We start from the raw sequence: 27,841 nt of genomic DNA, 5'->3' as shown, positions 1-27,841 counted from the left end.
CAGTCTCTCACACTCACTCTTGCATACTCCCCAGCAGAGATCCCTGACATCATTTAGTTGCTAATGTCTACTCAAGAAAGGAAGGGAGGCCAGGTGTGGTGGCTCATGCCTGTAATCCCAGCATTTTGGGAGGCCGAGGCAAATGGATCACCTGAGGTCAGGAGTTCAAGACCAGCCTGGTCAACATGATGAAACCCCGTCTCTAGTAAAAATACAAAAATTAGCCAGGCCTGGTGGTGTATGACTATAGTACCATCTACTTGGGAGACAGAGGTAGGAGAATTGCTTGAACTTGGGAGGTTCAAGCCATGGGAGGTGGAGGCTGCAGTGAGCCGAGATCATGCCACTGCACTCTAGCCTGAGCAACAGAGCAAGACTACCTCGAGAAAAAAAAAAAAAAGAAAGAAAGAAAGGGACTTCCCAAGGTCATGTATCAGGACAGGGAAGAGCTGGGGGCCCAGCTGGCTGCTCCCCTGCTGAGCTGGGAGACCACCTAGGTCTGACTTCTCCCATCTTCCCAGCCTAAGCCAGGCCCTGGGGTCATGGAGGCTGGGGAGGCACCGAGGAACACACCTGGCATGTGCTGACAGGGGATTTTATGCTCCAGCCCAGCTGGCTGGGAGGAGCCTGCTGGGCAGAGGCCAGAGCTGGGGGCTCTGGAGGGCACCTGGGGGAGGTTGCACTGTGAGGATGAGCTCAAGTTGGGTCAGAGAGCAGGGTCGACTCTACCAGTGCCTGCATCAGCCTCATTGCTCTCCTAGGCTCCTGGCCTGCTAGACTCTGGGCTGCAGGTCCTTCTTGAGAGACCGTGAGTAGTGAGACAAGGAGCAGGGGTGAGGGGTGGCAGGAGAGAAGATGAGAGAGAGAGAGAGAGAGAGAGAGAGGACGAGACAGAAAAAAGGAGAGAGAATGCCTTAGACAAAGAGAGAAAGATGGAAAGATAAAGAGACAGTCTGGGGGCAGTGGCTCATGCCTGTAATCCCAACACTTGGGAAGGCCAAGGCGGGAGGATGGCTTGAGGGAAACAGTCTGAGATCAACCTGGCCAACATAGTGAGACCCTGTCTCTAAAAAAAAAAAAAAAGAAAAAAAATTATTTTAAAGGGACAGAGAAAGAGACTCAGAGATTGAGACTGAGAGAGCAAGACAGAGATAGAGACACTGACAGGAGAAGAGGAAAACAGAGAAAGGGAGGAGAGTAATGGAAAGAAAGATAAAAAGAAAAGCAGATGGCAGAGACACAGAGAGAGGGACCCAGAGAGAGCCAGACAGACGCAGGTGGCTGGCTGCGGGCACTGTGGGGGTAACAGTAGGGGAACCTGTGATGGCCCTGAGGACGATGCTCAAGGCTCCTCTCCTGCTCCTGGGGCTGCTGACTGAAGGTGAGTGGGATCCCAGCCTTGTACCCAGTGCCAGGTGGCCCCCATTTCCCACTTACCTTCCCTAGACAAACCCTCTGCCCTTTCCTTGCACCCTGCTGTGTCCCCAGGCCTGGTGCGGTTGGCGATTCCTGCCTCCATCCCCTGGGGCTTCTGGGCCCTGCCTGAAAACCTTACAGTGGTGGAGGGGGCCTCGGTGGAGCTGTGGTGTGGGGTCAGCACCCCTGGCAGTGCAGTGCAATGGGCCAAAGATGGGCTGCTCCTGGGCCCCGACCCCAGGATCCCAGGCTTCCCGAGGTACCGCCTGGAAGAGGACCCTGCTAGACTAGGTAAGGGATCAGAGCCTGAGACCCTCAGCCACCAGCCCAAGTTGCAACCCTGACCTCTGGCTCCCCCTGCAGGTGAATTTCACCTGCACATCGAGGCCTGTGACCTCAGCGATGACGCGGAATATGAGTGCCAGCTCGGCCACTCCGAGATGGGACCCGAGCTCGTGTCTCCCAGAGTGATCCTCTCCATCCTGGGTATGGGTGACAGACCCCCAGGACCCAGGAGTCCAAGCTCCCGGCCTCTCCTCTCCCAGACCCTCGGTACCAAGCTCCAATCTTCAAATCCTTCTCAGTGCTGGAAGCTTACCCCAGACCCTTCTCACCAGTTCCTCCCAAGCTGCTCCACCTGACCCTGGAGGCAGACACCATGGTCACCTGGGTAGCTGGGCAAGAGTACGTGGTCAGCTGTTTGTCTGGCGACGCGAAGCCAGCACCTGACATCACCATTCTCCTGAGTGAGTGAGGGTGAACTGGGTGGCAGGGGGCAGCATGAAGCCTCTGGAGTGGGAAGGGTGTGTGTTCCTGACCAGTGCCCTCCTAAGGGCCCCAGAAAAGATGTCATCCCTGGGATGGGGACCCAGGAGAAGGTGTGGGGAGATGCTGAGGCCAGTGTGGGACCTGGTGGATGGGAGGGCACATTGAGGAGGTGGCATCCAGCACAAGGCTGAGGACCAGATAGAGATATGGGCAGTAGCGCTGGTACAGACATGAGAAGCTGAGGGATGGGGTGCATGGTACAACCCAGCAAGGAGTTGAGAGGAGTGGGGAGACCCACGACCCAGCACTGAAGATTGCAGCCTTCAGGCAGTCCAGAAAGTCGGGAGGGGATGCAGCTGTGCCTCAGGCCCTTTTCCTCTAGAACCAGGAGGGAGGGGACATCACATCCACTCTGAGGACTTCCAGGCCATGCTCCCCAGAATCTATCTTGTGGGGAGCCCAGAACCGCTCTAGCCCTCTTGTTGCCCCAAGGTGGACAGACATTATCCAACATCTCTGCAAACGTGAACGAGGGCTCCCAGCAGAAGCTCTTCACTGTGGAGGCCACAGCCAGGTGTGGAAACTGAAAAAACCCCCCAGCCATGACCCCTAATTTTCCTCATGGGAACCACAGACCCCAGGGATGCAAGCATGAAGCTTGGGCTAGGTATGAAAATCTGCAACCCAATGCTGCTTCATGGGGAACTCTCAAAGCTGACTCTCAAAACTTCTTCACAGGGAACAGGGGTGGTGGCTCATGCCTGTAATCCCAACACTTTGGGAGGCTGAGGTGGGTGGATCACCTGAGGTCAGGAGTTCAAGATCAACTGGGTCAACATGGTGAAACCCTGTTTTCACTAAAAATACAAAAATTAGCCTGGCATGGTGGCGCATGCCTATACTCCTAGTTCGTAAGGGGGCTGAGGCAGGAGAATCGTTTGAACCCAAGAAGTGGAAGTTGCAGTGAGCTGAGATCGCACTGCTGCACTCCAGCCCGGGCGACAGAGCCAAATTCTGTCTCAAAAGACAAACAAATAAACAAAAAAACTTCATGGGAACCTCAGTTCCAGAGTCCCAGGCACTGAATTTTTGATCAGATGTGGGTTTCTCTAGGCTCCAGTTCTCGCTACTCACTCCCAGAATCTCTCCCATGGAACCCCGGATCCCAGAGGAGATCGGCATGGGGACTTAGACCAGGTGTGGGGACCAGAGGTGGCATCCCCACCTCTTCTCCCTGACTCCCCAAATTTTGGATGATGACTCTGACTCCAGAATCGTGAATTCTTATCCCAGGGTGACACACCGGAGCTCGGATAATGAGCAGTTGCTAGTCTGTGAGGCGTCTAGCCCAGCACTGGAGGCCCCCATCAAGGCCTCATTCACCGTGAATGTTCTGTGTAAGTGGAGAACTGGGCCAATTAGGGCGCTGAGGATGGCGCGCAGGCACTGGGGGGTATAGGAGAATCACAGGGATTACGGAAATTCAGGCACTCAGAGAAACATGGGGTTTCAAAAGCAGGTTGTGGGGCCTGGAAAGAGTGGATGGGCTACTCCAGGCCCATTGAGTGACTGATATCTCCCAGTCCCTCCAGGACCCCCTGTCTTCGAGTGGTCAGGCTTGGATGAGGGGCACGTGCGGGCAGGACAGAGCTTGGAGCTGCCATGTGTGGCCCAAAGGGGGAATCCCTTAGCCACACTGCAGTGGCTGAAGGTGAGGGCAGACGCGGGCATGGGAACTGTGGGGAGAGCGGGGGCTGGGAGCTGGTCCTGAGCTGGCCCAGGCCTGTCCCTGTCTCCAGAATGGACAGCCGGTGTCCACAGCGTGGGGCACAGAGCACACCCAGGCCGTGGCCCGCAGTGTGCTGGTGATGACCATGAGGCCAGAAGACCATGGAGCACAGCTCAGCTGCGAGGCCCATAACAGCTTGTCTGCAGGGACCCAGGAGCGCAGCATCATGCTGCAGGTCACCTGTGAGTCCTGGTGCCAGCTGCCCACCTGTCAGTCTGTGCCTCAGAGAACCATCTATGTGTGCCCCCAAATTATGCCTACTGGATGCCAAAGATCTCAGCATCTGTCTCCAGTCCTGTTGTTCTGTCTGGGCTGGTCTGTGAGAAATTCAGCTCAGCTTAGTGTCTTCCCTCTCTGTCCCTGCAGTTCCCCCTAGTGCCATTACAATCCTGGGATCTGCATCCCAGGTTGAGAACAAGAAAGTGACACTCTCCTGTGTCAGCAAGTCCAGTTGCCCATGGGTCCTGCTACGATGGTGGCTGGGCTGGTGGCAGCTGCTGCCCATGGAGGAGACGATCATGGATGTGAGACGGGGGCCAGGATCCTGGGTCTGAGCATGGGGGGTGCTGAGGGCATGACTCGTGGATTGGGAAAGGGATGGGTCCAGCAGCCTGGGGGCTTTCTCCTTGAGGACCATGGGTCCAACAGAGGGGGAGGTAGAGATGGCTCATGTGTCCCTGCTAGGGACTGGGATGGACTCAGGCCTCTAGCACGATGGATAGGGGTGCTGCACTCCCCACATCTGAAGCTCACTCCCTGCCAGGGACTGTATGGTGGTTATATCTCCATGTCCAACCTGACATTCCTGGCGCGGCAGGAGGACAACGGTCTGACCCTCACATATGAGGCCTTCAGTGAAGCCTTCACAAAGGAGACGTTCAAGAAGTCGCTCACCCTGAACATAAAATGTGAGTGTCTGCCCTTGCCCAGCAGTGCCCCCAAGCCTCAGGACCCAGCCCAGAGAAAAAGTCATTCTTCCTGCCTCTCCTCTCAGATCACGCCCAGAAACAGTGGATTGAGGGTGCCCCAGAGGGGCAGAAGCTCTGGGCTGGGACCCGGGTGAGGCTGGTGTGTTTGGCCATCGGGGGTAACCCAGAGCACCCTCCCTCACATGGTACAAGGTTGGTGCCACACCAGGGCTATGGGGGTGGCCAGGAATGTGGGGGAAGGACCAGGCCCCCTTCTTTCCTTCAGAATCTTGGGCAATCTTGGAAAAAGATTAAATTTTTTGAAAAGTACTAGAGATTCTGAGGTTTGGCAGGGAATCAGGAAAGACACAAATGCCATGAGAATTAAATGGAATCCTAGGAAAATTCTGGGGAAACAGTGAGAATTCTAGGATAAAAATTGGAATTCTGAATCAAGATTAGGTATTCTAGAGAAAAGGTAATTTCGTTAAAATTATGGAAAATTCTAGTGAAAAATCTCAGAATTCAGGTGAAATGTCAGGAATTTTAGGGAAAGACTTGAATCCCAGAAAAAAAGAAAAAGAAAAAGAAAATTTGGAGAAAAGCTAGTAATTCCACAGACTATCGAAAATTCATTAGTATTAAATCGAATTCTTGGGATTTGGAGGTAAGAAAATGAAATTTCATTAAAATGAAAGAGAAGCTTAATTCTAGGAAAATCCTGGGAAGTTAGGGAGCTAGTTGAAAAATTTGGGGGGAAGACTAGGAATTATAGAAATGACAATGGAGTTTCATTTTAATAGGATGGAATTCTGGGGAAGTGCTGAGAATCTGGTCAACATAAAGAAATCTGTTAAAAGACTAGGATTATAAGATATTATAATATCGGGAAAGATTCAGAAACTATGGACAGTTTAATTTGTGCAGCAGCAACAATAAAAAAAAGAAAGTAATCTATGGAAAGGCACTGGAATTATGGAAAATTTCAAAGGAAATCTTTGGGGACAGTGGGAATTTTAAGAAAAGGAACTGAGGCATTCTGGGAAAGGCCTGGGAATTTCAAGGGAGTTTCCTGCACGTGGTGTTGGGTAAACAGAGCAGAAATAGATTTTGAGGAGTGCGCTGAGGGCCTGCAGGTGGCTACAGAGGCGGAGCGGGGGTTGGGTGTGGTACAGAAGGCGGATTCAGATCCCCAAAACTGCCGTGCACAGGGATCCGGGGAGGCGGGAGAGACTCCAGGGCGGGGGTCACTCAGTTCCACTCCCCACTGCTTTGCCTTAGGAGGGTGGCGCTGATGGGGGTGTTTCTCGGTATCACCAAAAGGCTTTGTCTGGGCTGGCGGCACCAACCCAGTGGGCAGGGTGTGGGAGTTGGGGGTTGGTGTAAGCGGCAGGGCTGCCTACGGCCCCCAGTCACTCCCGCCCCATAGGACTCGCGCACTGCGACTGAGTCGGCAACGTGGAGAAATCTGGGAGCACCTTCTCCCGAGAGCTGGTGCTGGTCACAGGGCCGTCGGACAACCAGGCCAAGTTCACGTGCAAGGCTGGCCAGCTCAGCGCGTCCACGCAGCTGTCTGTGCAGTGTGAGGGCGCACAAGGCTGAGGCCCGGGGGCAGGACGAGGTGGGGGACAGAGCCAGGTGGGGCAGGGACCCAGCAAACCCTGGACTCGGGGGGGTGCGGGCGGGGGCGGGGTGGGGTACCCGAGACTGGACGGAGCCTGGGGTGCAGGCGGGATGGACGCAGACCAGGCCGCCCCTAATCTCTGAGTCTCCCTCCTCCAATCCCCTCTCCCAGTTCCCCCAACTAACGTGATGATCCTGGTCAACGCATCCGCACTGCGCCTGGGGGATGCCTTAAACTTGACGTGCATCAGCGTTAGCAGCAACTCGCAGGTCAGCTTGTCCCGGGACAAGGAAGGCGAGAGGTGGGAGTGCGAGGGACCCCGCCCCTCTCTGGCCTCGCCCCCTCCACGCGTGTCCCGCCCGCGCCTAGCCCCTCTCCAGCCTCTGGCTCTGCTCCCAACCCTGGCCTCACCCGGGGTCCACAGGATGGAGGGCTTGGCCGCCCCGCCCAGGAGAGCCCCGTTCAAAGGCTCCCCGCGGCCAGAAGCGTCCTTCTGCAAGTGTCATCCCGCGATCATGGCCAACGTGTGACCTGCCGCGCCCACAGCACACGGAGCTCCGCGAAACCGTGAGCTCCTTCTATTGCCTCAACGTGCTGTGTATGTGCCCCGGCCTAAAAGGTCCTCTTGATGCCTTCCTGACCCTAACCTACTCCTTGCGTCTTCCACCACCCCCCTTTTTTACTTTTTTGAAGGTTCTGTCACCCAGGCTGGAGTGCAGTGGCATGATCTCGGCTCACTGCAAGCTCCGCCTCCCATGGTTCACGCCATTCTCCTGCCTTAGCCTCCGGAGTAGCTGGGACTACAGTCGCCTGCCACCATGCCTGGCTAATTTTATTTTTGTAGTTTTGGTAGAGACGGGGTTTCACCGTGTTAGCCAAGATGGTCTCGATTTCCTGACCTGGTGATCCGCCCGCCTTGGCCTTCCAAAGTGCTGGGATTACAGGCGTGAGGCACCACGCCCGGCCTCTTCCTCTCCTCTCCTCTCCCTCTCCTCTCCCTCTCCTCTCCCTCTCCTCCCCCTCTCCTCTCCCTCTCTATTTCTCTCTCTCTCTCTCTTTTTGATGGAGTCTCCCTCTGTGGCTCCGGCTGCAATGCAGTGGTGCAATCATAGCTCACTGCAGTCTCCAACTTCTGAGCTCAAGTGATGCTACCTCAGCCTCCTGAGTAGCTGAAACTACAGGTGTGCACTACCACTTTGGGCTAGTTTATTTTAATTTTTTTGTAGCAACAGGGCCTCACTGTGTTGCCCAAGCTGGTCTTGAACCCCTGGGCTGAAGCAATCCTCCTGCCTTGGCCTCCAAAAGTGCTGGGATTACAGGCGCATCCCACTACACTAGGCTGATTTTTTGTACTTTTAATTTTAAATAGAGATGGTATCTCTCTAAGTTGCCCAGGCTGATCTTGAACACCTTGAGTCAAGTGATCCTCCTGCCTTGGCCTCCCAAAGTTCTGGGAGTATAGGCATGAGCTACTGAGCCTGGCCTGGGTCTTTGCTTTGACACTATCACTCTATCATTAACATCCTGAAACTTGAAACTCCCTACCTTCATCCTGACCAGTGGTCCTGGGCCAAATCCTATCCTGCCCACTCCCATATTGCCTTTGTCCTCTCTCCTAACCCCGATCCCTATCATGACCCCTCTTTCCATCCTTCAACCTGATGCTGGCTTCTACTCTGTTCCTAAACTGTATTCTAATTTCTATCCTGAACTTTACCCCTGAATTCAGTTCTGAACTTGTTACCTTGTCCACAACCTTAAACCCTGTAGTGATCCCCCAACTTTAACCCTTGAACCTGTGCCTGATCTCCAATCTGTCCTTGATCCTGACCTTGACAATAATCTTGACTCCCTGCGGCGCCGCCTCTGAAGACCGTCCAGAGTTCCTGGGGCAGCAGGTGCTGGTGGTGACCGCGGTGGAGCAGGGTGAGGCGTTGCTGCCCGTGTCCGTGTCCGCTCACCCTGCCCCCGAGGCCTTCAACTGGACCTTCCGCGGCTATCGCCTCAGTCCAGGTGAGGGAAGTGGGCATGGGGAGGGGTCCCGGGAATGGGAGGGCCTGCCAGGTCCTTTATTCTGGCCTTCCCCAGTGGGCGGCCCCCGGCATCGCATCCTGTCTAGCGGGGCTCTCCATCTGTGGAATGTGACCTGCGCGGATGACGGCCTCTATCAGCTGCACTGCCAGAACTCCGAGAGCACCGCAGAAGCGCTGCTGCGGTTGGACGTGCACTGTGAGTCCCGCCCACCATGGAAACCACACCCACCAAAGGAACCTTGCCCAATGTGGAGTCTCTTCATTGTGGGAGCTCCGCCCACCCGGGGATAGCCACCCATCCTGGAACCCTCCCGCTCTGGCTCTGGAAGTCCCGCTGCGGTGTAACCATGCCCACTGCAGAGCCCCTTCCACTAGAGAGACTCAGTGTGGAATCTCTGCCCAGAGAGGGGGCCCACCTAACCTCGGAAGCTGCTCCCGTCAGGAATGGGAGCCCATTCTGTAGAAGCCCCCCCCCCCCCCCACAATTCTGGAAGCCCACCCAACCCACTCTAATTATCACAGAGGCATAGTGGAGGGTGGAGACAACCTCGCTAACCTTGAGAACTCTCCTCCAACTCTCTCGTATTAAGGGCAGATTGTGTCCACATCTCTAACTTTTCTGGAACCCCTAAGACATCCCTCCCACCTGGGGCCCTCTCCCACGGAGACCTGTCTGGTCCCAAGTGCCTTCCCCAAGCCTCTGCCTTCCACCGGATGCTCCCACCATCCGTGCCCTCCAGGACCCCACTGAGGTGAACGTTGGGGGTTCTGTGGATATAGTCTGCACTGTTGATGCCAATCCCATCCTCCCAGGCATGTTCAGCTGGGAGAGACTGGTGAGGACCTAGCCTTTGGTGAATGGAGGTGGGGTCAAAGGGTTGTGGTTTCTTGACTGTGAGTTCCTTGGGAGTGGGGACCACGTACATCTGTATGATCCTGTATAACTATATACTCGTCAGGGCATGCTCCCAGAACGAATAACTGTTGGTGGCAAAATGAATGGATGGTTGAATGGTAGACAGTCAGGCGAGTGGGTGGGTAGATGGATAGATGGGTCAATAGGTAGGTAAGTGGATGAACAAGTGGATGAATGAGTTAGTGGATGGAGGAACAGATGGACAAGTGAAAGGATGGATAAATGGGTGAGTGGATGGGTGAGAAGATGATTGAAGGAGAAAAATCAGTGGATAGATAGAGAGTAGATGGATGAATGGATACACCAGCAGAGGAAAGATATCTATGGAAGGATGATAGATGAATTGATGAATGGATGGGTGGAAAAATCAATGGAGAGATGAATAAATAGGTAGCTGGGTAAATGTCTGAACAGATCCATGTATTTATGGGTGTGCAAGCATGAGTGAATAGTTGTGTGAATGGGTGGAGAGCTACAAGGGTGGATACACGGGTGCAGAGAAAGAAGACAAATGGGTGGAGAAATGAGTGAGTAAACCGATGAGTGGATGGAAAGGTAAATGGATGAATGGATAGATAAGCAGATGGATAAATGAATGAATGGATGGATATATGGTTCCAAGCATAAGTGGTTGGGTGAATGGATGGGTAGGTGGTTGCCTGGATTGGTGGATAAAAAGATGGATTGGGTAAATGGATAGATGGATGACAGGAGATTTTTTTTTTCTTCAGTACCTCTGTGGAGGGTGATTGTGTCTAGGAGAATGAGGCTAAAAAAGGCACAGTTTGGGCAGTGATGGATCTGGGGCTAGACTGGGAGGACAATTCTTGACTCAGGCCTCCAGGGAGAAGATGAGGAGGACCAGAGCCTGGATGACATGGAGAAGATATCCAAGGGACCTACGGGGCGCCTGTGGATTCACCAGGCCAAACTGGCCCAGACTGGTGCTTACCAGTGCATCTTGGACAACGGGGTGGCACCTCCAGCACGAGGGCTGGTCCGTCTTGTTGTCAGATGTGGGTATCACCTAAACACCTGACTTTAAGACCTGCCACTGAACCCACAGCCCTCATGTCTCCCACATAGTTCATGTTGACCTCCCATCCCCTCCCAGTTGCCCCCCAGGTGGAGCACCCCACTCCCCTAAGGTGGCTGCAGCTGGGGACAGCACCAGTTTTGCTACCCTCCACTGCCGTGCCCGAGGTGTCCCCAACATCGTTTTCACTTGGACCAAAAATGGGGTCCCTCTGGACCTCCAAGATCCCAGGTGAGCCCAGGCCCAGCCAGGCAGCACTCCAGCCCCAGGTCTGGACCTCCAGCCCCATTTCCCCTCCCTGAGTCCCTGCAGAGAAGGGTGCAGAGAAGGACGATGAATGCGTGGAGGAATGAGTAAGTGAATGGATGAGTGGATGAAAAGATTAATGGATGAATGGATAGATAGGCAGATGGTTAAATGAATGGATGTCTGTATAGATGATTCCAAGCATAAGTGGTTGGGTGAATGAAAGGGTGAGTGGTGCCCTACCTTCTCTCTAGATACACGGAGCACACATACCAGCAGGGCGGTGTCCACAGCAGCCTCTTGACCATTGCCAACATGTCTGCAGCCCAGGATTATGCCCTCTTCACATGCACAACCACCAACTCCCTAGGCTCGGACTAAACCAACGTTCAACTCATCAGCATCAGTATGGAGGGCTGTGAGGGTGTTGGGGAGGGGTGCTCCTTGGATCCATTCTCACATCCCTGATTGGCCCCGGGCTGCCCATGTTTCTGAAACCTGAGAATATGTGTGTATGTGAGGCTGGAGTTTTTGCCTGCCTTGAAAATCCTAGTGGAGACTGGATCTTCAGGGAGACCCACAACAAAGGCAAAAGAAAAAGAAAAGAAAGATGGAGAGGGGGTACTTATTAGCTCAAGTAACTGAAAAATGGATTTTCAGGGGTTTCTGGAGCTAGGATCAGCTGTCATCAGCAACTCTCCATTCTTTGTTGTTGTTGAAACAGAGCTTTACTCTTGTCACCCAGGCTGGAGTGCAATGGCGCAATCTTGGCTCACTGCAACCTCCGCCTTCTGGATTCAAGTGATTCTCTCACCTCAGCCTACCAAGTAGCTGAGATTACAGGTGCCCGCCACCACACCCAGCTAATTTTTGTATTTCTAGTGGAGACGGGGTTTCACCATGTTGGCCAGGCTGGTCTCCTGACTTCAGGTGATGTGCCTGCCTCAGCCTCCCAAAGTGGTGGGATTACAGGTGTGAGTCATCACACCCAGCCCTCTCCATTGTTATGTCTGCATACCTCTGTGTTGGCTTTATTCTAAGGGCTCTCATAGTGGTCTGTTAGAATTCCCAGAGGAAACAGAATTCTTTCTCTTCCTAACAGTGGCATAAAAATACTAGGATTAGCCAGGTGTGGTGGCTCATGCCTGTAATCCCAGCATTTTGGGAGTCTGAGGTGGGCAGATCGCAAGGTCAGGAGTTTCAGACCAGCCTGACCAGTATGGTGAAACCCCGTCTCTACTAAAAAAAAAAAAAAAAAAAAAAAAAAAAAAAATAGCTGGGCGTGGTGGCACGCACTTGTAATCCCAGTTACTCGGGATGCTGAGGTAGGAGAATTGTTGAACCTGGGAGGTTGAGGTTACAGTGAGCTGAGATGGGGCTACTGCACTCCAGCCTGGGCAACAGAGCAAGACTCCATCTCAAAGAAGAAGAAAAGAAACCTAACCAAGCCAGATGCGGTGGCTCATGCCTGTAATACTAGCACTTTGGGAGGCCAAGGTGGGTGGATCACCTGAGGTCAGGAGTTCAAGACAAGCCTGGCCAACATAGTGAAACCTTGTCTTTACTAAAAATACAAAAAATTAACTGGGCATGGTGGTGGGCACCTGTAATCCAGCTACTTGGGAGACTGAGGCAAGAGAATTGCTTGAACCCAGGAGGCAGAGTTTGCAGTGAGCCAAGATTGCACCACTATACTCTAGCCTGGGCAATAAGAGTGAAACACTATCTAAAAAAAAAAAAGACAGAAAGAAAAAAGAAAGAAACCTAACCTTCATTTTCCATAGAAGCAACCATTCGGTCTTGAATTTTTTTTTTTCTGTTTCTTTTGGTTTTGTTTTCACTTACTTCTTTTTAAAATTATTTTTAATTGTAATGTTTAATTTGAGACAGGGTCTTGCTATGTTGCCCAGGCTGGTCTCAAACTTCTGGGCTCAAGCAATCCTCCAGCCTTGGTCTCACAAAGTACTGGGATTTTAGGAACAGTTTGGTGTTTGCCAGAGGAGTGTTCACAGTGACCTTATAGAACATGACTATACCGTGAACAATGAGAAGTATATTTAAAATCATTCCTAGGGAAAACTTGGACAGAATCTTCTGGGATTCTTTTGTATCCTCTGACTGCTTTCCCATCTTTCTCCGCATAGGCTGCCCTGACCCTCCATCAGGATTAAAGGTTGTGAGTCTGACCCCACACTCTGTGGAGCTGGAGTGGAAGCCTGGCTTTGATGGGGGCCTGCCACAGAGGTTCTGCATCAGGTGGGTCCTTGTTGAGGCAGGAAGGAAGGGGAGGCAGCCAATGGGCTGGGGCACTTCCCTGAACTTACTGTCTCCCCTGTTCTGCAGGTACGAGGCCCTGGGGACTCCAGGGTTCCACTATGTGGATGTCCTACCACCCCAGGCCACCACCTTCACACTGACTGGTCTGCAGCCTTCTACACGATACAAGGTCTGGCTGCTGGCCAGCAATGCCTTGGGAGACAGTGGACTGGCTGACAAGGGGACCCAGCTTTCCATCACTACCCCAGGTGGGAAGGAAGGCTTGGGCAGGTTGGAGTGTGCCTCAGAGGATGTGTAGGGTAGTACAGTGAAGTCAATACAATTCCCTTTTTATGATGAGTTACGGAGGCCTAGAGCTGTTAAACAAATTGTCCAAGGTCACACAGCTAGTAAAAGATAAAGACGAGACTGAAACTCGGGCAGATGAACTTGAGACCAGCCGTTAACCACAACCCATACTGTCTGAATGTGATTAATGACCAAGGGAAATTAGAAAACAGTTTGAATTAAATGAAAATGAAAACATATGAAAATTTGAGGTTGCAGTTAAAGCAGTACTTAGAGGGAAATATATAGCATTAAGTGCTTATTTTAGTTATTTTATTTTTTATTTATTTTATTTTTTTGAAACGGAGTTTCACTCTTGTTGCCCAGGCTGGAGTGCAATGGTACGATCTTGGCTCACTGCAAGCTTCATCTCCCGGGTTCAAGCGATTCTCTTGCCTCAACCTTCCAAGTAACTGGGATTACAGGCATGTGCCACCATGCCTAGCTAATTTTGTATTTTTAATAGAGACGGGGTTTCACCATGTTGGTCAGGCTGGTCTCGAACTCCTGACCTCATGATCCACCCACCTTGGCCTCCCAAAGTGCTGGAATTATAGGCCTGAGCCATCACGCCGGGCCTTATTTTTTATTTTTGAGATGGCGTCTCGCTCTATCACCCAGGCTGGAGTGCAGTGGCGCAAGCTTGGCTCACTACAACCTCCGCCTCCCTGGCTCAAGCAATTCTCCTGCCTCAGCCTCCTAAGTAGCTGGGATTACAGGCATGTGCCACCATGTCTGGCTAATTTTAGTATTTTTAGTAGAGACGGGGTTTCACCATGTTGGCCAGCCTAGTCTTGAACTCCTGACCTCAGGTGATCCACCTGCCTTGGCCTCCCAAAGTGCTGAGATGACAGGCGTGAGCCACCACGCTTGGCCAGTTTTTGTTTGTTTTTGTTTTGAGACACAGTTTTGTTCTTGTTGCCCAGGCTGGAGTGCAATGGTGCCATCTCAGCTCACTGCAACCTCCGCCTCCTGGGTTTGAGCAATTTTCCTGCCTCAGCCTCCCAAGTAGCTGGGATTACAGGCATGTGCCACCACGCCTGGCTAATTTTTTGTATTTTTAGTAGAGACGGGGTTTCACCATGTTGGCCAGGCCAGTCTTGAACTCCTGACCTCAGGTGATCCACCTGCCTTGGCCTCCCAACGTGTTGGGATTACAGGTGTGAGCCACCACGCCTGGCCTAGTTTTTTTTTTTTTTTTTCCTTGAGAATAACCTCGAATGCATATTCTAAGTTTTCATCTTAAGAAAGAATGGCTCACGCCTGTAATCCCAGCACTTTGGGAGGTTAAGGCAGGTGGATCACCTAAGCCTGGGAGTTCGAGACCAGCTGACCAACAAGGAAAAACCCTGTCTCTACTGAAAATACAAAATTAGCCAGGCGTGGTGGCACATGCCTGTAATCCCAGTTACTTGGGAGGCTGAGGCAAAAGAATCGCTTGAACCTGGGAGACAGAGGTTGGAGTGAGTGGAGATCATGCCATTGCACTCCAGCCTGGGCAACAAGAGCAAAAACTCCATCTCAAAAAAAAAAGAAAAAAGAAAGAAAGAAAGAAAGAAACTAATAAAAGAACAAATTAAACCCAAAGTAAAAAGAAAAAAGAAAATAATAATGGTAAGAGCAGAAATGAATGAATTAGAAAACAGAAAAACAATTGAGAAAATCAATGAAACCGGAAGCCGGTTATTTGAAAAAAAATCAGTAACATTTATAAAGCAGATTAAGACAAAAAAAGAGAGATGATACGAGTTACCAATAACAGGAATGGAAGAAGGGATGTTACCACAGACTCCACAGACATTAAGAGGATAATTAGGGAATATTATGAATGACTTTATTCCAATAAATTCAGCAAGTCGGATGAGAAGGACAAATTCCTTGAATATGATGAATATGTTACAATTCTGATAGGTACAGTATTGTAATGGTTAATCCTTACAGAGCCTGGTTCAGAGAAGCTTGGTTTCAAATCCCCTCTCTGCTACCTCCTAGTTGTGTGACCATAGGCAAGTGTCTCAGTTTCTAAAAATATATAATATATAGCACAGATCTTTATGGCTCAGTTTCTTTTTCTTTCTTTCTTTTGTTTTTTTTTTTCCCCCTTTCTTTTCTTTCTTTCTTTCTTTCTTTTTTTTTTTTTTTTTTTTTTTTTTTTTGTGTGTGTGTGTGTGTGTGACAGAATCTTGCTCTGTCACTCAGGCTGGAGTACAGTGGCATGATCTCCGTTCACCGCAACCTCTGCCTCCCAGGTTCAAGCGATTCTCCTGCCCTAGCCTTCCAAGTAGCTGGGATTAAAGGTGCATGCCACCACACCTGGCTAATTTTTGTATTTTTGGTAGAGACGAGGTTTCACCATGTTGGCCAGGCCGGTCTCAAACTCCTTACCTCAGGTGATCCACCTGCCTCAGTCTCCCAAAGTGCTGGGATTACTACAGGCGTGAGCCACCACTCCCGGCTGCAAGCTTCTTCTTTCTGTTTTACTCTTCCTGACAGAGCAGGCTTTTTCTCAATGTAAGGAAGGACACTTTCTCATCTCTACAATCTTCTCTGCTCTTCCCCCCACCCCATTCCTGTCTTCCCTTTGAATACTAAAACATAAAGTATGACACTTGCCTCCTTTGCTTTAGAACTTATACTTCTATTAAGGGATCGAGAGCCCAAAGTCTTTTTTGGTTAATTCAACAAATTGATAATTCAGGTGAAAAGGATCTTGTACACCGAAAGTGCTCATCAACAATTAATTTTTGGGCCAGGCATGGTGGTGCATGCCTGTAGTCCCTGCTAGTCAGGAGTCTGAGGCAGGAGGATAGCTTGAGCCCAGGAGGTCGAGGCTGCAGTGAGCTATGATCATGCCATTACACTCCAGCCTGGGCCACAGAGTGAGACTCTGTCTCTTTAAAAAATAAAATAAAATAAAAAATTAAAAAATTGGCCAGGCACAGTGGCTCAATGCCTGTAATCCCAGCACTCTGGAAGGCTGAAGTGGGTGAATCACAAGGTCAGGAGTTCGAGACCAGCCTGGCCAACATGGTGAAACCCCATTTCTACTAAAAAAGTTAGCCGGGTGTGGTGGCAGGCACCTGTAGTCCCAGCTACTTGGGAGGCTGAGGCAGGAGAATTGCTTGAACCTGGGTGATGGAGGTTGCAGTGAGCCAAGATTGCGCCACTGTACTCCAGCCTGGGTGACAGAGCAAGACTCTGTCTCGGGAAAAAAAAACAAAATTATCTGGGTGCAGTGGCTCAGGCCTGTAATCCCAGCACTTTGGGAGGCTGAGGTAGGCAGATGGAGTCTTGCTCTGTCAACCAGGTTGGAGTACAGTGGTACAATCTCAACTCACCCGACTTAGTGTTAAGTTGCAATCTGTATATCCACTCCCCAGGTCTGGACCAGCCTTCCAGAGAACCTGAAGACCAGCTGCCCACAGAGCCGCCTACAGGCAAGTCCTCTGTCCCCTGATCCCTCCCGTCTCCCCAAAGGAGATGTCTCCTTGTCTTTGACCCTACCTGCTCTGCTCGTAGTCACAACTGCTTAACAATTTAGTTCTGGCCGAGCTCAGTGGCTCACGCCTTTGGGAGGTCAAGGCATGTGATCACTTGAGCCCAGGAGTTGAGACCAGCCTGGGCAACATGGTGAGACTCCATCTTTGCAAAAATAAAAAATAGCTGGCTGTGGTGGCATGTGCCTATAGTCCTGACTACTCAGAAGTCTGAGGTGGGAGGATTATGTAAACCCAGGAGTTGGAGGATACAGTGAGCTATGACTGAGCCACTGCACTCCAGCCTTGGGAAGAGAGGGAGACCCTATCTCAAAAAAAAATAAAAGACTTAGTTCTCTCCCTGCAGACTTGCAGACCCCTTAGAGCTTCCTCTTTTTTCTTTCTTTCTTTCTTTTTTTCTTTTTTTTTTTTTTTTGAGACATAGTCTCGTTCTGTTGCCCAGGCTATAGTGCAGTGGCAAAATCTTGGCTCACTGAAACCTCCACCTCCCAGGTTCAAGCGATTCTTTTGACTCAGCCTCCCGAGTTGCTGGGATTACAGGCACCCACCACCACACCTGGTTAATTGTTGTACTCTTTTAGTAGGGACGGAGTTTCGCCATGTTGACCAGGCTGGTCTCAAACTCCTGATCTCAAGTGATCTGCCTGTCTCAGCTTCCCAAAGTGCTGGGATTATAGGATTACAGGCATGGGCCACGGCACCCGGGTTTTTTGTTGTTTTTTTTTTTTTTTTTGAGACCGAGTCTCGCTCTGTCGCCCAGGCTGGAGTGCAGTGGTGCGATCTCGGCTCACTGCAACCTCCACCTCCCAGTTTCTTCTCTTGCTTCAGCCTCCTGAGTAGCTGGGACTACAGGCGTGTGCCACCACAGCCAGCTAATTTTTTGTATTTTTAGTATAAATGGGGTTTCACCGTGTTAGCCAGATGGTCTCTAACTCCTGACCTCGTGATTCACCCACCTCAGCCTCCCAAAGTGCTGGGATTACAGAGGTGAGCCACTGCATCTGGCCACTTTTTTTTCTTTGATCTTTGTCTTGCCTGGAGTGATAAATTTTTCTGTCTTCCAAATTTAGTTTAATTCTGAAAAAATTAGCTCACTCCATGTCCTGTAAGAAGCCTGCATCAGTTAGCATTTGCTGTATAACAAACCACCCCAAACATGGGTGCTTATAGCAACATTCTTTCTCATGATTCTAAGAGTCTGGCAGAACGGTGCTGGTCTGGGCTGGCTTAAGTAATCTCTGCAGTCAGCTGGCAGCTCCACTGGACTGGGTGGTCTAGGGTTGCCCCCTTCCCACACATCTGATGGTCATCTGGCCTCTTGGTTGGAACAATGGAGATAACTGGGCATGGGTCTCTTCTTGACTTTTTCACATGAAGGTGGTCACAGGGGTCAAAAGCAGCAAGAGAGTATATTCCAATTTACTAGCTGATTCTGTCACAGTTGCTATTGTCTCATTGGACAAAGCAAGTCACATGGCTCAACACAGAGTCAGTGTGGAAAGGCCCTACACTCAAGGATGTGACTACCAGGAGAGGATTGCAACCGTTTGGCAAACAATCCCCTTCAGAGCCTGAGAAAAAGGTTGCAAGTGACAGAAATACAGCTGTTTTGTCAACACATAAAAGAATGACTTGGCTGGGCACAGTGGCTCATGCCTATAATCCTGGCACTTGGGGAGGCTGAGGCAGGTGGATCACTTGAACCCAGGCATGGAGACAAACCTGGGCAACATGGTGAAACCCCATCTCTATAAAACAAAAACAAAAAAAATTAGCCAGGCATGGTGGTGCACACTTGAAGTCCCAGCTACTCAGGAGGCTGATGCGGGAGGATTTCTTGAGCCCAGGAGGTTGAGGCTTCAATGAGCCGAGATCACGTCACTGCACTCCAGCCTGGGCAACAGAGTGAGACCCTGTCTCAAGGGGAAAGAAAAGGCTTGGTTCATAAAATAAAAACTTACAAGTGTGGCCACTTTCAGGTGCTCAAAAATCTCACCAGCGATCTGTTTTTCACCCTCTCTCAACTTTGCCTCCATCTGTGGTGGCTTGTTTCTGAGTTTCTTCAATCAGAGGGGCAGAGAAGCCCTTCCCAACCTCTGTCTTCTTGATAGCTAGTAGAATTGTCCTAAATGTTTTGTTAAAAACACACGTTGGGTCAAATGCCTGTGTCTAAACAATCACTGTGGAGAGAGGAATGGAGACTCATATTGTTCAGTCCAGGCCATGTGCCCACTATGGAGTCCTGCCTGAGCCCAAGACTGAGAGTGGGGAGTGGCTGTTCTCCCCAGGGGAAAAAAGTGCTGTTAGTAGAAGATAGCGGAGATGGCCACCTAACAGATGCCTACTTAGAGGGATTCAGACTTGTCCTCAGGGATACAGCAGCCAAGTCAGCCTGATATTGACTGGGATGGAAGTTAGTGGAAAGAAGTCATTTGAGGCTGGGCACGGTGGCTCACGCCTATAATCCCAGCACTTTGGGAGGCTGAGGTGGGCAGATCACTTGAGCCCAGGAGTTCAAGACCAGTCTGTCCAACATGGCGAAACCCCGTCCCTACTAAAAACAAAAAGCAAAACGTTAGCTGGGTGTGGTGGCATGCGCCTGTAGTCCCAGCTACTTGGGAGGCTGAGGGAGAAGAATCACTCGAATCCGGGAGGTGGAGGTTGCAGTGAGCCGAGATTGTGCCACTGCACTCCAGTCTGGGTGACAGAGTGAAACTCTTTGTTTTTTTTTTTTTTTTTGAGACAGAGTCTCACTCTGTCACCCAGGCTGGAGTGCAGTGGTGTGATCTCGGCTCACTGCAATCTCCGCTTCCCTGGTTCAAGTGATTTCCCTGCCTCAGCCTCCCGAGTAGCTGGGACTACAGATGCCTGCCACCACACCTGGCTAATTTTTTGTATTTTAGTAGAGATGGGGTTTCACCATGTTGGCCAGGCTGGTTTTGAACTCCTGACCTTGTAATCCACCTGCATCGGCTTTCCAGAGTGCTGGGATTATAGATGTGAGCCAACACGCCCAGCTAACTCTATCTTAATTAAAAAATAAAATAAAGAAGTCCTTGAGATGGGATTTTTTTTTTTTTTTCCAGAGACAGGGTCTTGCTCTGCCACCCAGGCTGGAGTGAAGTGGTGCTACCATAGCTCATTGGAGCCTTGACTTACCGGGCTCAAGCAATCCTCCTGCCTCAGTCTCCCGAGTAGCTGGGACTATAGACATGCACCACCATGCTGCTAAACTTTTAAATTTTTTGTAAAGAAGTGGCCTTGCTATGTTGCCTAGGCTGGTCTTGAGCTCCTAGGCTCAAGCGATCCTCCCACCTTGACCTCCCAACGTGCTGGGATTACACGCATGTGCCGCAGTGCCTGACCTTGAGATGGAATTTGAAAGGCAAACAGAAGTTGGCTTGAGAAGAAAGGACGTTTGAGGACAAACACTTAGCTATTCCAAAGCTCTAAGGTGTGAATTTGCTTCAGTGATTCCGGAAACAGCTAGTGGTTGGTTTGGTTTGTGTGGCTGGACAGTCCAGTGCCAGGGTCTAAGTTCAGTGGACATGGCTGGAGGCGTTGGAAGAGGCTGGACCACAGAAAGTCTTCAGTGCCCAGCTAAGGAGCTGAAGCTCCCTCCTGAGTCCGGAGTTCAGTTCTGAGTTTGCAGAGTTCAAGCAAAGGGAGGACATTTTGTTAATGGCTTGACTTAAGAAGCCACCTGCCCTTGGGTGGCAGAAGGGTTGGGCACAGAGACCCCTCCCCATCTGTTTCTCTGACCCTGGGGGAGGGACTTGGTCAGGGGTAGGCTTTCTCGGGGAGACCCACTCCTGGCCTATAGCCTGTTGTCTGGGATTCACTGAGGGGTATCTTCCACCCCTAGGACCCTCAGGGCTGGCCCTGCTGCCTGTGCTCCTCGGTCTTAGGGGACTTCTGCTCCTCTCCAGTGCCTCCTGTGTCAGGGGAGTCCTCTGGCAGTGGAGACTCAGGCGTCTTGCTGAGGGTGAGGAGAGACCTTCCCTGCGGGGGTGGAGACCTGAGGGTGATGGGGAACTTCCTGGGGACAGGGGAGGGGCTTGTATGGGGTCACTGAGCCCTTTATTCCTGTTTACTTCGGGCGTCTCAGGGAAGACAGAGGCAGAGTAAGTGGGGATATTTTTCTGTAAAGAAGGCTCTGAGGGAGGAGGTTTGGGGGAGATGGGTGGCGGGGGGCAGCACTCCACTGCCCTCCACACCTCCGTCCTGGAAGGTCGGAGGACCCAGTCAGGAACTAATATGAGGAGAGCCAGTGGACAGGAGAGCAGGACACTCGGAGCTCCACGGTGAGTGGGGGTGGCCCTGGAGACCCCACAGTCAGGGCACCGATGGCGACTGAAACCCTGCCATTAGCATCAGGTTGATCATTGCCCTTCCTGGGACCATGGGATCAGAGGATGGAATGGGCTTTGTCTGTTTTGCATGTGGGGAACAGGTGAGCACAACAGAGGCAGAGCTGTATTACCGCTCCCTGAGGGACTTGAGCCCCCAGCTGCCCCCGACACAGGAGGAGGTGTCTTATTCCCAAGGTGAGTTAGGTCCCCACTCAGAGGTACCCCCGACGCCTGGACTGGGTGCCTTGATCATGTCTCCCTTCCACTCCAACTCCAGGTTTCACAGGTGAAGATGAGGATATGGCCTTCCCTGGGCACTTGTATGATGAGGTAGAAAGAACGTATCCCCTGTCTGGAGCCTGGGACCCCTCTACGATGAAGTGCAGATGGTGAGGAGCTTTGCATCAGCAGCCATCCTTTCTGGCTAGTGCTGGGAGCCTACCTCCTACTGCTTGTATTAGTTAGGGCCAGCTAGCTGCTGTAACGAAGAGGCCTGACCATGATCCAGTGGTTTAAAGAAGACAGTTGGCTGGGCATGATGGTTCATGCCTGTAATCCCAACACTTTGGGAGGTCAAGGTAGGAAGATCGCTTGAGCCCATGAGTTTGAGACAAGCCTGAGCAATATAGTGACTTGTCTCTACAAAAAATTAAAAAAACGAGCGAGGCATGGAAGTGTGCACCTATAGTCTCAGCTACTCAGGAGGCTGAGCCAGGAGGATCCCTTGAGCTCAGGAGTTGGAGGCTGCAGTGAGCCGTGATGGCACCACTGCACTCCAGTCTGGGCAACAGAGCAAGACCCTGTCTGTGAAAAAAAAGACGGCAGTCTATTTCTTTTTCACAGTCAGACACAAGCGGCCCTGCTCTAGTCATCCGAGTCTACATGAATGAGCCAGTTCACTGGGGGTTCAACCCATGGGAAAAAGTGAAAGAATGTGGAGAAGGCACAACCTTGCCTTGTGGCCCAGGCCCAGAAACGGTGCACACCACTCTGCTCTCATTCCCCTGATGAGAATAGAGTCACACGGTCACACCTGATGGCAAAGGAGGCTGTAAAATATGGTCTAGCTTGGCAGTGATGTGCCTTGCTGCAATTCTGCTGCTGTGGAAGGAAGTAGACATGAATATTTTTAGATCATTAGCCGTATCTACTCCACTGAGTAAAGGGAGAGAATTTGGGGGCCCATTCAACTGAAAAATCAAGGCATACAATTGTCATCAGGCCCAGTTGGGCCCAGAATTTTCCTCCCCAAAAATGCTATTATGGCTAGGCATGGTCACGGCTCACATCTCTAATCTCAGCAGGCTGAGGTAGGTGGATTGCTTGAGCCCAGGTGTTGGAGACCAGCCTGGGCAACATAATAAGACCCCATCTTGGAAAAAAAAAAAAAAAGTTAAGCCGAGCATGGTGGCTCACGCCTGTAATCCCAGCACTCTGGGAGGCCGAGGCGGGTGGATTACCTGTGGTCAAGAGTTCGAGACCAGTCTGGCTAACATGGTGAAACCCTGTTTCTACAAAACATGCAAAAATTATCCAGGTGTGGTGGCACACACTTGTAATCCCAGCTACTTGGGAGGCTGACACAGGAGAATCACTTGAACCTGGGAGGCGGAGGTTGCAGTGAGCAGAGATCATGCCACTGCACTCCAGCCTGGGCAACAGAGCAAGACTCTGTGTCAAAAAAAAAAAAAAGTTTAAAAACCTAACTGGGCATAGTGATGCATGCCTGTGGTCCCAGCTACTCAGGAGGCTGAGGTAGGAGGAACGCCTGAGCCAGGGAAGTTGAGGCTGCCGTGAGCCCTGATTGGGCCACTGCATTCCAGCATGAGAGACCATGTCTCAAAAAAGAAAGGGAAAAAATGTTCCTAGAAAATATAGATTTGTATCCTACGAGATTAGAAATCTTCAAAGAAAGGAATGCCTGTTTTCCAGTGGCCCCAAATGCCCAATGCTGACACTTACTGGTCTAGTTTGGGTCACATTCTCATCGCTGAACACATCCCTGAGTCAGGGGATGGAATATGCTATCAGGAGAGGCCTGGGTCAGTTCGCCATGGGATCAGGGAGTAGGAGCCAGCCCCACTGAGTTCACTGGGCTGAGAATGGGAGAGGGACAGAGAGCTCGCAGGAAGTGAGGATGTTGGCTGTACAGGCAAAAACAACAAGCACTTTCACCACCAGCCAACCCCCACCCATTGCTGCACAGTTAGGGAGATGGGACAGAACCCCTGATTTCTTGTGTGGCCTTGGCTGATGCTCTGGCACCTCTGGTCCAAGGATTTCCTTCTGTCTCTGTGAACGACCTCCGATACAGGGCACTGTTACCGAATCCTAGCTCCTCACCAGCATGGTGCAAAGCGCTGTCCATGGTGCTGGACCATGTGCGCTCTCTTTAGAGATGCGCAGATGGAGGCTGCAGGCTTTTTCTGAAAAGGGCCAGATAGTAAACGCTTTGGGCTGTGTGAGACATACGGTCTTCCTCAAACTCTACACAAACTCTGCCACTGTAAAGTAAAAGCAGCCATAGGATGCATAAATGAATGAGTGTAGTTATGTTCCTACAAAACTTTATTTTTGGACACTGTAATTTGCACTTCATGTAATTTTTCTGTGTCACAAATGTTATCTTTTTTCATTTTTCCCCAACAATTAAAAAATGAAAAACAGGACCAGGCACTGTGGCTCACGCCTGTAATCCCAGCACTTTGGGAGGCCGAGGCGGGCGGATCACTTGAGACCAGAAGTTTCAGACCAACCTGACCAACATGGTGAAATCCCATCTCTACTAAAAATGCAAAAAGTTAACTGGGCATTGTGGCGGGCGCCTGTAGTCCCAGCTACTCGGGAGGCTGAGGCAGAAGAATTGCTTAAACCCAGGAGGCAGAGGTTGCAGTGAGCCAAGATTGCGCCACTCCAGCCTGGACAACAGACCAAGACTCAGTCTCAAAAAAAAAAAAAAAAAAAAAAAAAAAAAAAAAAAAAAAAAAAAAGAAAATAAAAGAAAATAAAAGAAAAAAAGAAAAATAAATAAAAACCATTCTTAGCTCTTGGGCAGTAAAAAAAAAAAAAAAAAAAAAAAAAGCAGGTGGCAGGCCATATTTGGAGCATGGGCCAATCTGCTCTAAAGTCTGCTGAACTAAAATAGTCATTTTCTCCCAGCCCTAGAACAAAACACATCCCCAGTTAGGGCCACCTTTCATGTTTTTAGTTTGTTTGTTTTGTTTTGTTTTTCTCTTCTATTATGATTAGGGAGCTGTTTTGGAAATTCATAGGACAATAGAATCATAACTTATATTCCATAGTTGCCGTAGCTGATAACATGGACTTTTAAAGTTTTCATTTTGTAAAATTTTATTTGTTTATTTATTTTTGAGATGGAGGCTCGCTCTGTAACCCAGGCTGGAGTGCAGTAGCACAATCTCAGCGCACTGCAACCTCCGCCTCCCAAGTTCAAGTGATTCTCCTGCCTCAGCCTCCCAAGTAGCTGGGATTAACAGGCATGCACCATCATGCCCAGCTAATTTTTGTATTCTTAGTAGAGACAGGGTTTTGCCCATTGCCCAGGCTGGTCTTGAACTCCTGACCTCAAGTAATCCATCTGCCTTGGCCTCCCAAAATGTTAGCATTACAGGCATGAGTCACCATGCTCAGCCTAAAGGTTTTATATTTCTGACATTTACATTATTTTTCTAACATGAAATCATTGGATATCTTGGGCTTGCTTCAAAATAATCCAGTTAGTGTGGGAGGGGAATAAGGTAGAAATATAGATAAATCAATTGACCAAGGGTTGCTACTGGTTTTTTCTTTTTTCTTTTTTTGAGATAGTCTCACTCTATCAACCAGGCTGGAGTACAGTGGCATAATCATGGCTCACTGCAGCCTTGACCTCCTGGGCTCAAGCGATCCTCTTACCTCAGCCTCCTGAGTATCTAGGACTATAGGCACCCACCACCACAGCTAGCTAATTTCTTAAAAAATATTTTTTATAGGCTGGGTGCAGTGGCTCACAGTTATAATCCCAGCACTTTGGGAGGCTAAGATGGGTGGATCAATTGAACTTAGGAGTTCAAGACCAGCCTGGGCAACAATGGAAGCCTCGTCTCTGAAAAAAAAAAAAAAAATTCAGAAATTAGCTGGGTGTGGTGGTGCGTGCCTGTAGTCCCAGCTACTTGGGAGGCTGACGTAGGAGGATGGATTGAGCCCAGAAGGTGGAGGTTGCAGGGAGCAACCATTGCACTCCAGCCTGGGTGACAGAGCCAGACCCTAAGAAAAAAAAAATTATTTTTTGTAGATGCAGGATCTCACTATGTTGCCCAGGCTGGTCTTGAACTCCTGGTCTCAAGAAATCCTCCTGCTTTGTCCTCCCAAAGTGCTGGAATTACAGGCATGAGCCACCGTGCCTGGCCTGATATTATTGAAGTTAGGCGATAAGCACATGGAGTTCATCATAGGCATTCATTATAACACACTCCTTTTTTGTATATTTTGGGGGTTTAGTAAAAGCTAAAACAGTTTTTTTCTGGGAAGTTAAGCAGGGGCATGTATCCCCCAGATCTTCAATGAAGACCTACAGGGCATCTCTCCATGGTTCTAACTCCACTTTTTGCCTGTCAGGGCCCCTGGGACCTCCGCTGGCCTGAAGACGCATATCAGGATCCAAGAGGAATCTATGACTGGGTGGCAGGAGACTTGGACACTCTGGAAGCTGATTCTCCGCCCTTCGAGCTGAGGGGACATCTGGTGTGAGAGCCCTCTCAACCCCCTTGTCCTGCACCTGCAGGAATTTACACTCCACTGGTCCCTTTCATTACAGCCTGGGCCGAGCTGGTTAGGTGAGCTCCATAAAACCCAAAGGGACTCGGCTTTGTCAGAAGAGGACATGGAGGGGGTTGAGTGACAGAAGATGGTTCCGCTGGTACCAGACTAGAAACAAGGTATATCCTGGGGTTGGCTTTAGAAACTAAACTTCTGCGAAAGGACAGGGCAGATTGTAAACAGCATCTCAAAAATGAAATGCTGCCGAGTGCGGTGGCTCACGCCTACAATCCCAGCACTTTGGAAGGCCGAGGCAGGTGGATCACCTGAGGTCAGGACTTTGAGACCAGCCTGGCCAACATGATGAAACTCCATTTCTACTAAAAATATAAAAAATTAGCTAGGAATAGTGGTGCATGCCTGTAGTCCCAGCTACTTGGGAGGCTGAGGCATGAGAATCGCTTGAACCCAAGAGGTGGAGGTTGCAGTGAGCCAAGATCATACCACCGCACTCCAGCCTGGGTGACAGAGCGAGATTCTGTCTCAAAAAATTAAAATAAAATAAAAATAAAAAATAAAATGCTATTCTGAGGGTCCCTATGTGCTTCATGAAGTAAAGTTTTCAGAAGTGGGAAAAGACATATTAAAAACTCTGTTCATTTTGCATTCCATGACATCTAAAATAGCTACTAATAAGTAGAATTTATGAACCCATGTTGTATCCTACCTATTTTATTATTTCCCACAGTTATCTAACACAGGAGACATAAACTATGACACATGTAAACATAAGTTTGCTCTATAAGCATTAAAATAAACAGACAATCAAAAGAAGCTAGAGGAAAAGAATACATACTGTATGCTTTCGTTTATAGAAATTCTAAAATAGGTGAAATTAATCTATGGTGGCAAAGAGCAGAGCAGAGGTTTCCTGGGGCCATGAGAGGAGGGTTGACTGCAAAAAGGCATGGGAGAACTTTCTGAGGTGATGGAAATATTCTATATCACGATTGTGGTGGTGGTTGCACGGATGCACAGATTTATCAAAACTCATTGAACTGTACACTTAAGATGGGTACATTTTTATTGTACATAAATGCTGTCTCAATAAAAGTGATTTTAAAAACAGGCTTCATAATAGAAGCCCAGTAAGAGGATTTCTCCCTCCCTCCCTTCCTTTTCTTTTCTTTCCTGTCTCTCTCTCTGTCTCTCTCTCTCTTTCTGTCTCTCTCTCTCTCTCCCCCCTCTCTCTCTGTCTCTCTATCTCTCTCTCTCTTTCCCCTTCCCTCCCCTCCCCTCCCTTCCCTTCTCTCCCCTCCTCTTACTTTCTCTTCCCTTCCTTTCTTGTCTCGCTTTGTCACCCAGGAGTGCAATGGCATGATCTCAGCTCACTGCAACCTCCACCTCCCATGTTCAAGTAATTCTCTTGCCTCAGCCTCCCGAGTAGCTGGGATTGCAGGCGCCTGCCACCAGGATCAGATAGTTTTTGTATTTTTAGTAGAGATGGGGTTTCAACCAAGTTAGCCAGGCTGGCCTCAAACTCCTGACCTCAAGTGATCCGCCCGCCTCGGCCTTCCAAAGTGCTGAGATTACAGGCATAAGCCAGCACTCCTGGCTCCATCTTTCTCTTGAATAGCAGGATAGCTGAGAAGTCTACCTGTTTCCATGAAGAACAGACTTTCTTCAGACCACCACTTCTACTTGATTAACCATATTATCAAAACTTTCTAGTTCACATTTTTGTCAATATATTTATTTTTCTTTGGTTTTGTTTTTTACAAATGCACATCCCAACTGTTGAATGATAATGCTATTTTTTTATTTTTTTTATTTTTTTTTTTTTGAGACGGAGTCTCGCTCTGTCACCCGGGCTGGAGTGCAGTGGCTGGATCTC

General features: G+C 50.0%; 1 protein-coding gene across 1 annotated transcript; it reads left to right on the top strand.

Annotated features, from left to right (window-relative positions):
- Positions 1-1,235: 1,235 nt before the first annotated feature.
- LOC104666999 (nephrin-like) lies at positions 1,236-26,185 on the top strand. Its single transcript, XM_030926317.1, is given in 33 exon segments — positions 1,236-1,381; positions 1,489-1,707; positions 1,780-1,902; positions 2,034-2,162; positions 2,677-2,758; positions 3,478-3,581; positions 3,768-3,895; positions 3,984-4,155; positions 4,340-4,497; positions 4,737-4,881; positions 4,968-5,071; positions 5,074-5,098; positions 6,332-6,463; positions 6,677-6,806; positions 6,930-6,976; positions 6,979-7,052; positions 7,055-7,103; positions 8,378-8,518; positions 8,594-8,734; positions 9,253-9,374; positions 10,299-10,470; positions 10,569-10,595; positions 10,598-10,721; positions 10,991-11,142; positions 12,881-12,992; positions 13,080-13,261; positions 16,721-16,777; positions 20,703-20,847; positions 21,069-21,141; positions 21,291-21,384; positions 21,467-21,550; positions 21,553-21,578; positions 25,807-26,185. Coding segments are annotated over 33 exon segments (3,663 nt in total). The 5' UTR covers positions 1,236-1,323; the 3' UTR covers positions 25,939-26,185.
- The last annotated feature ends 1,656 nt before the right edge of the window (positions 26,186-27,841 follow it).

This window comes from Rhinopithecus roxellana, chromosome 22 (genome assembly GCF_007565055.1).
Source record: "Rhinopithecus roxellana isolate Shanxi Qingling chromosome 22, ASM756505v1, whole genome shotgun sequence".
Classification (NCBI taxonomy): domain Eukaryota; kingdom Metazoa; phylum Chordata; class Mammalia; order Primates; family Cercopithecidae; genus Rhinopithecus; species Rhinopithecus roxellana.
This window is presented reverse-complemented; position numbering and strand designations above follow the sequence as displayed.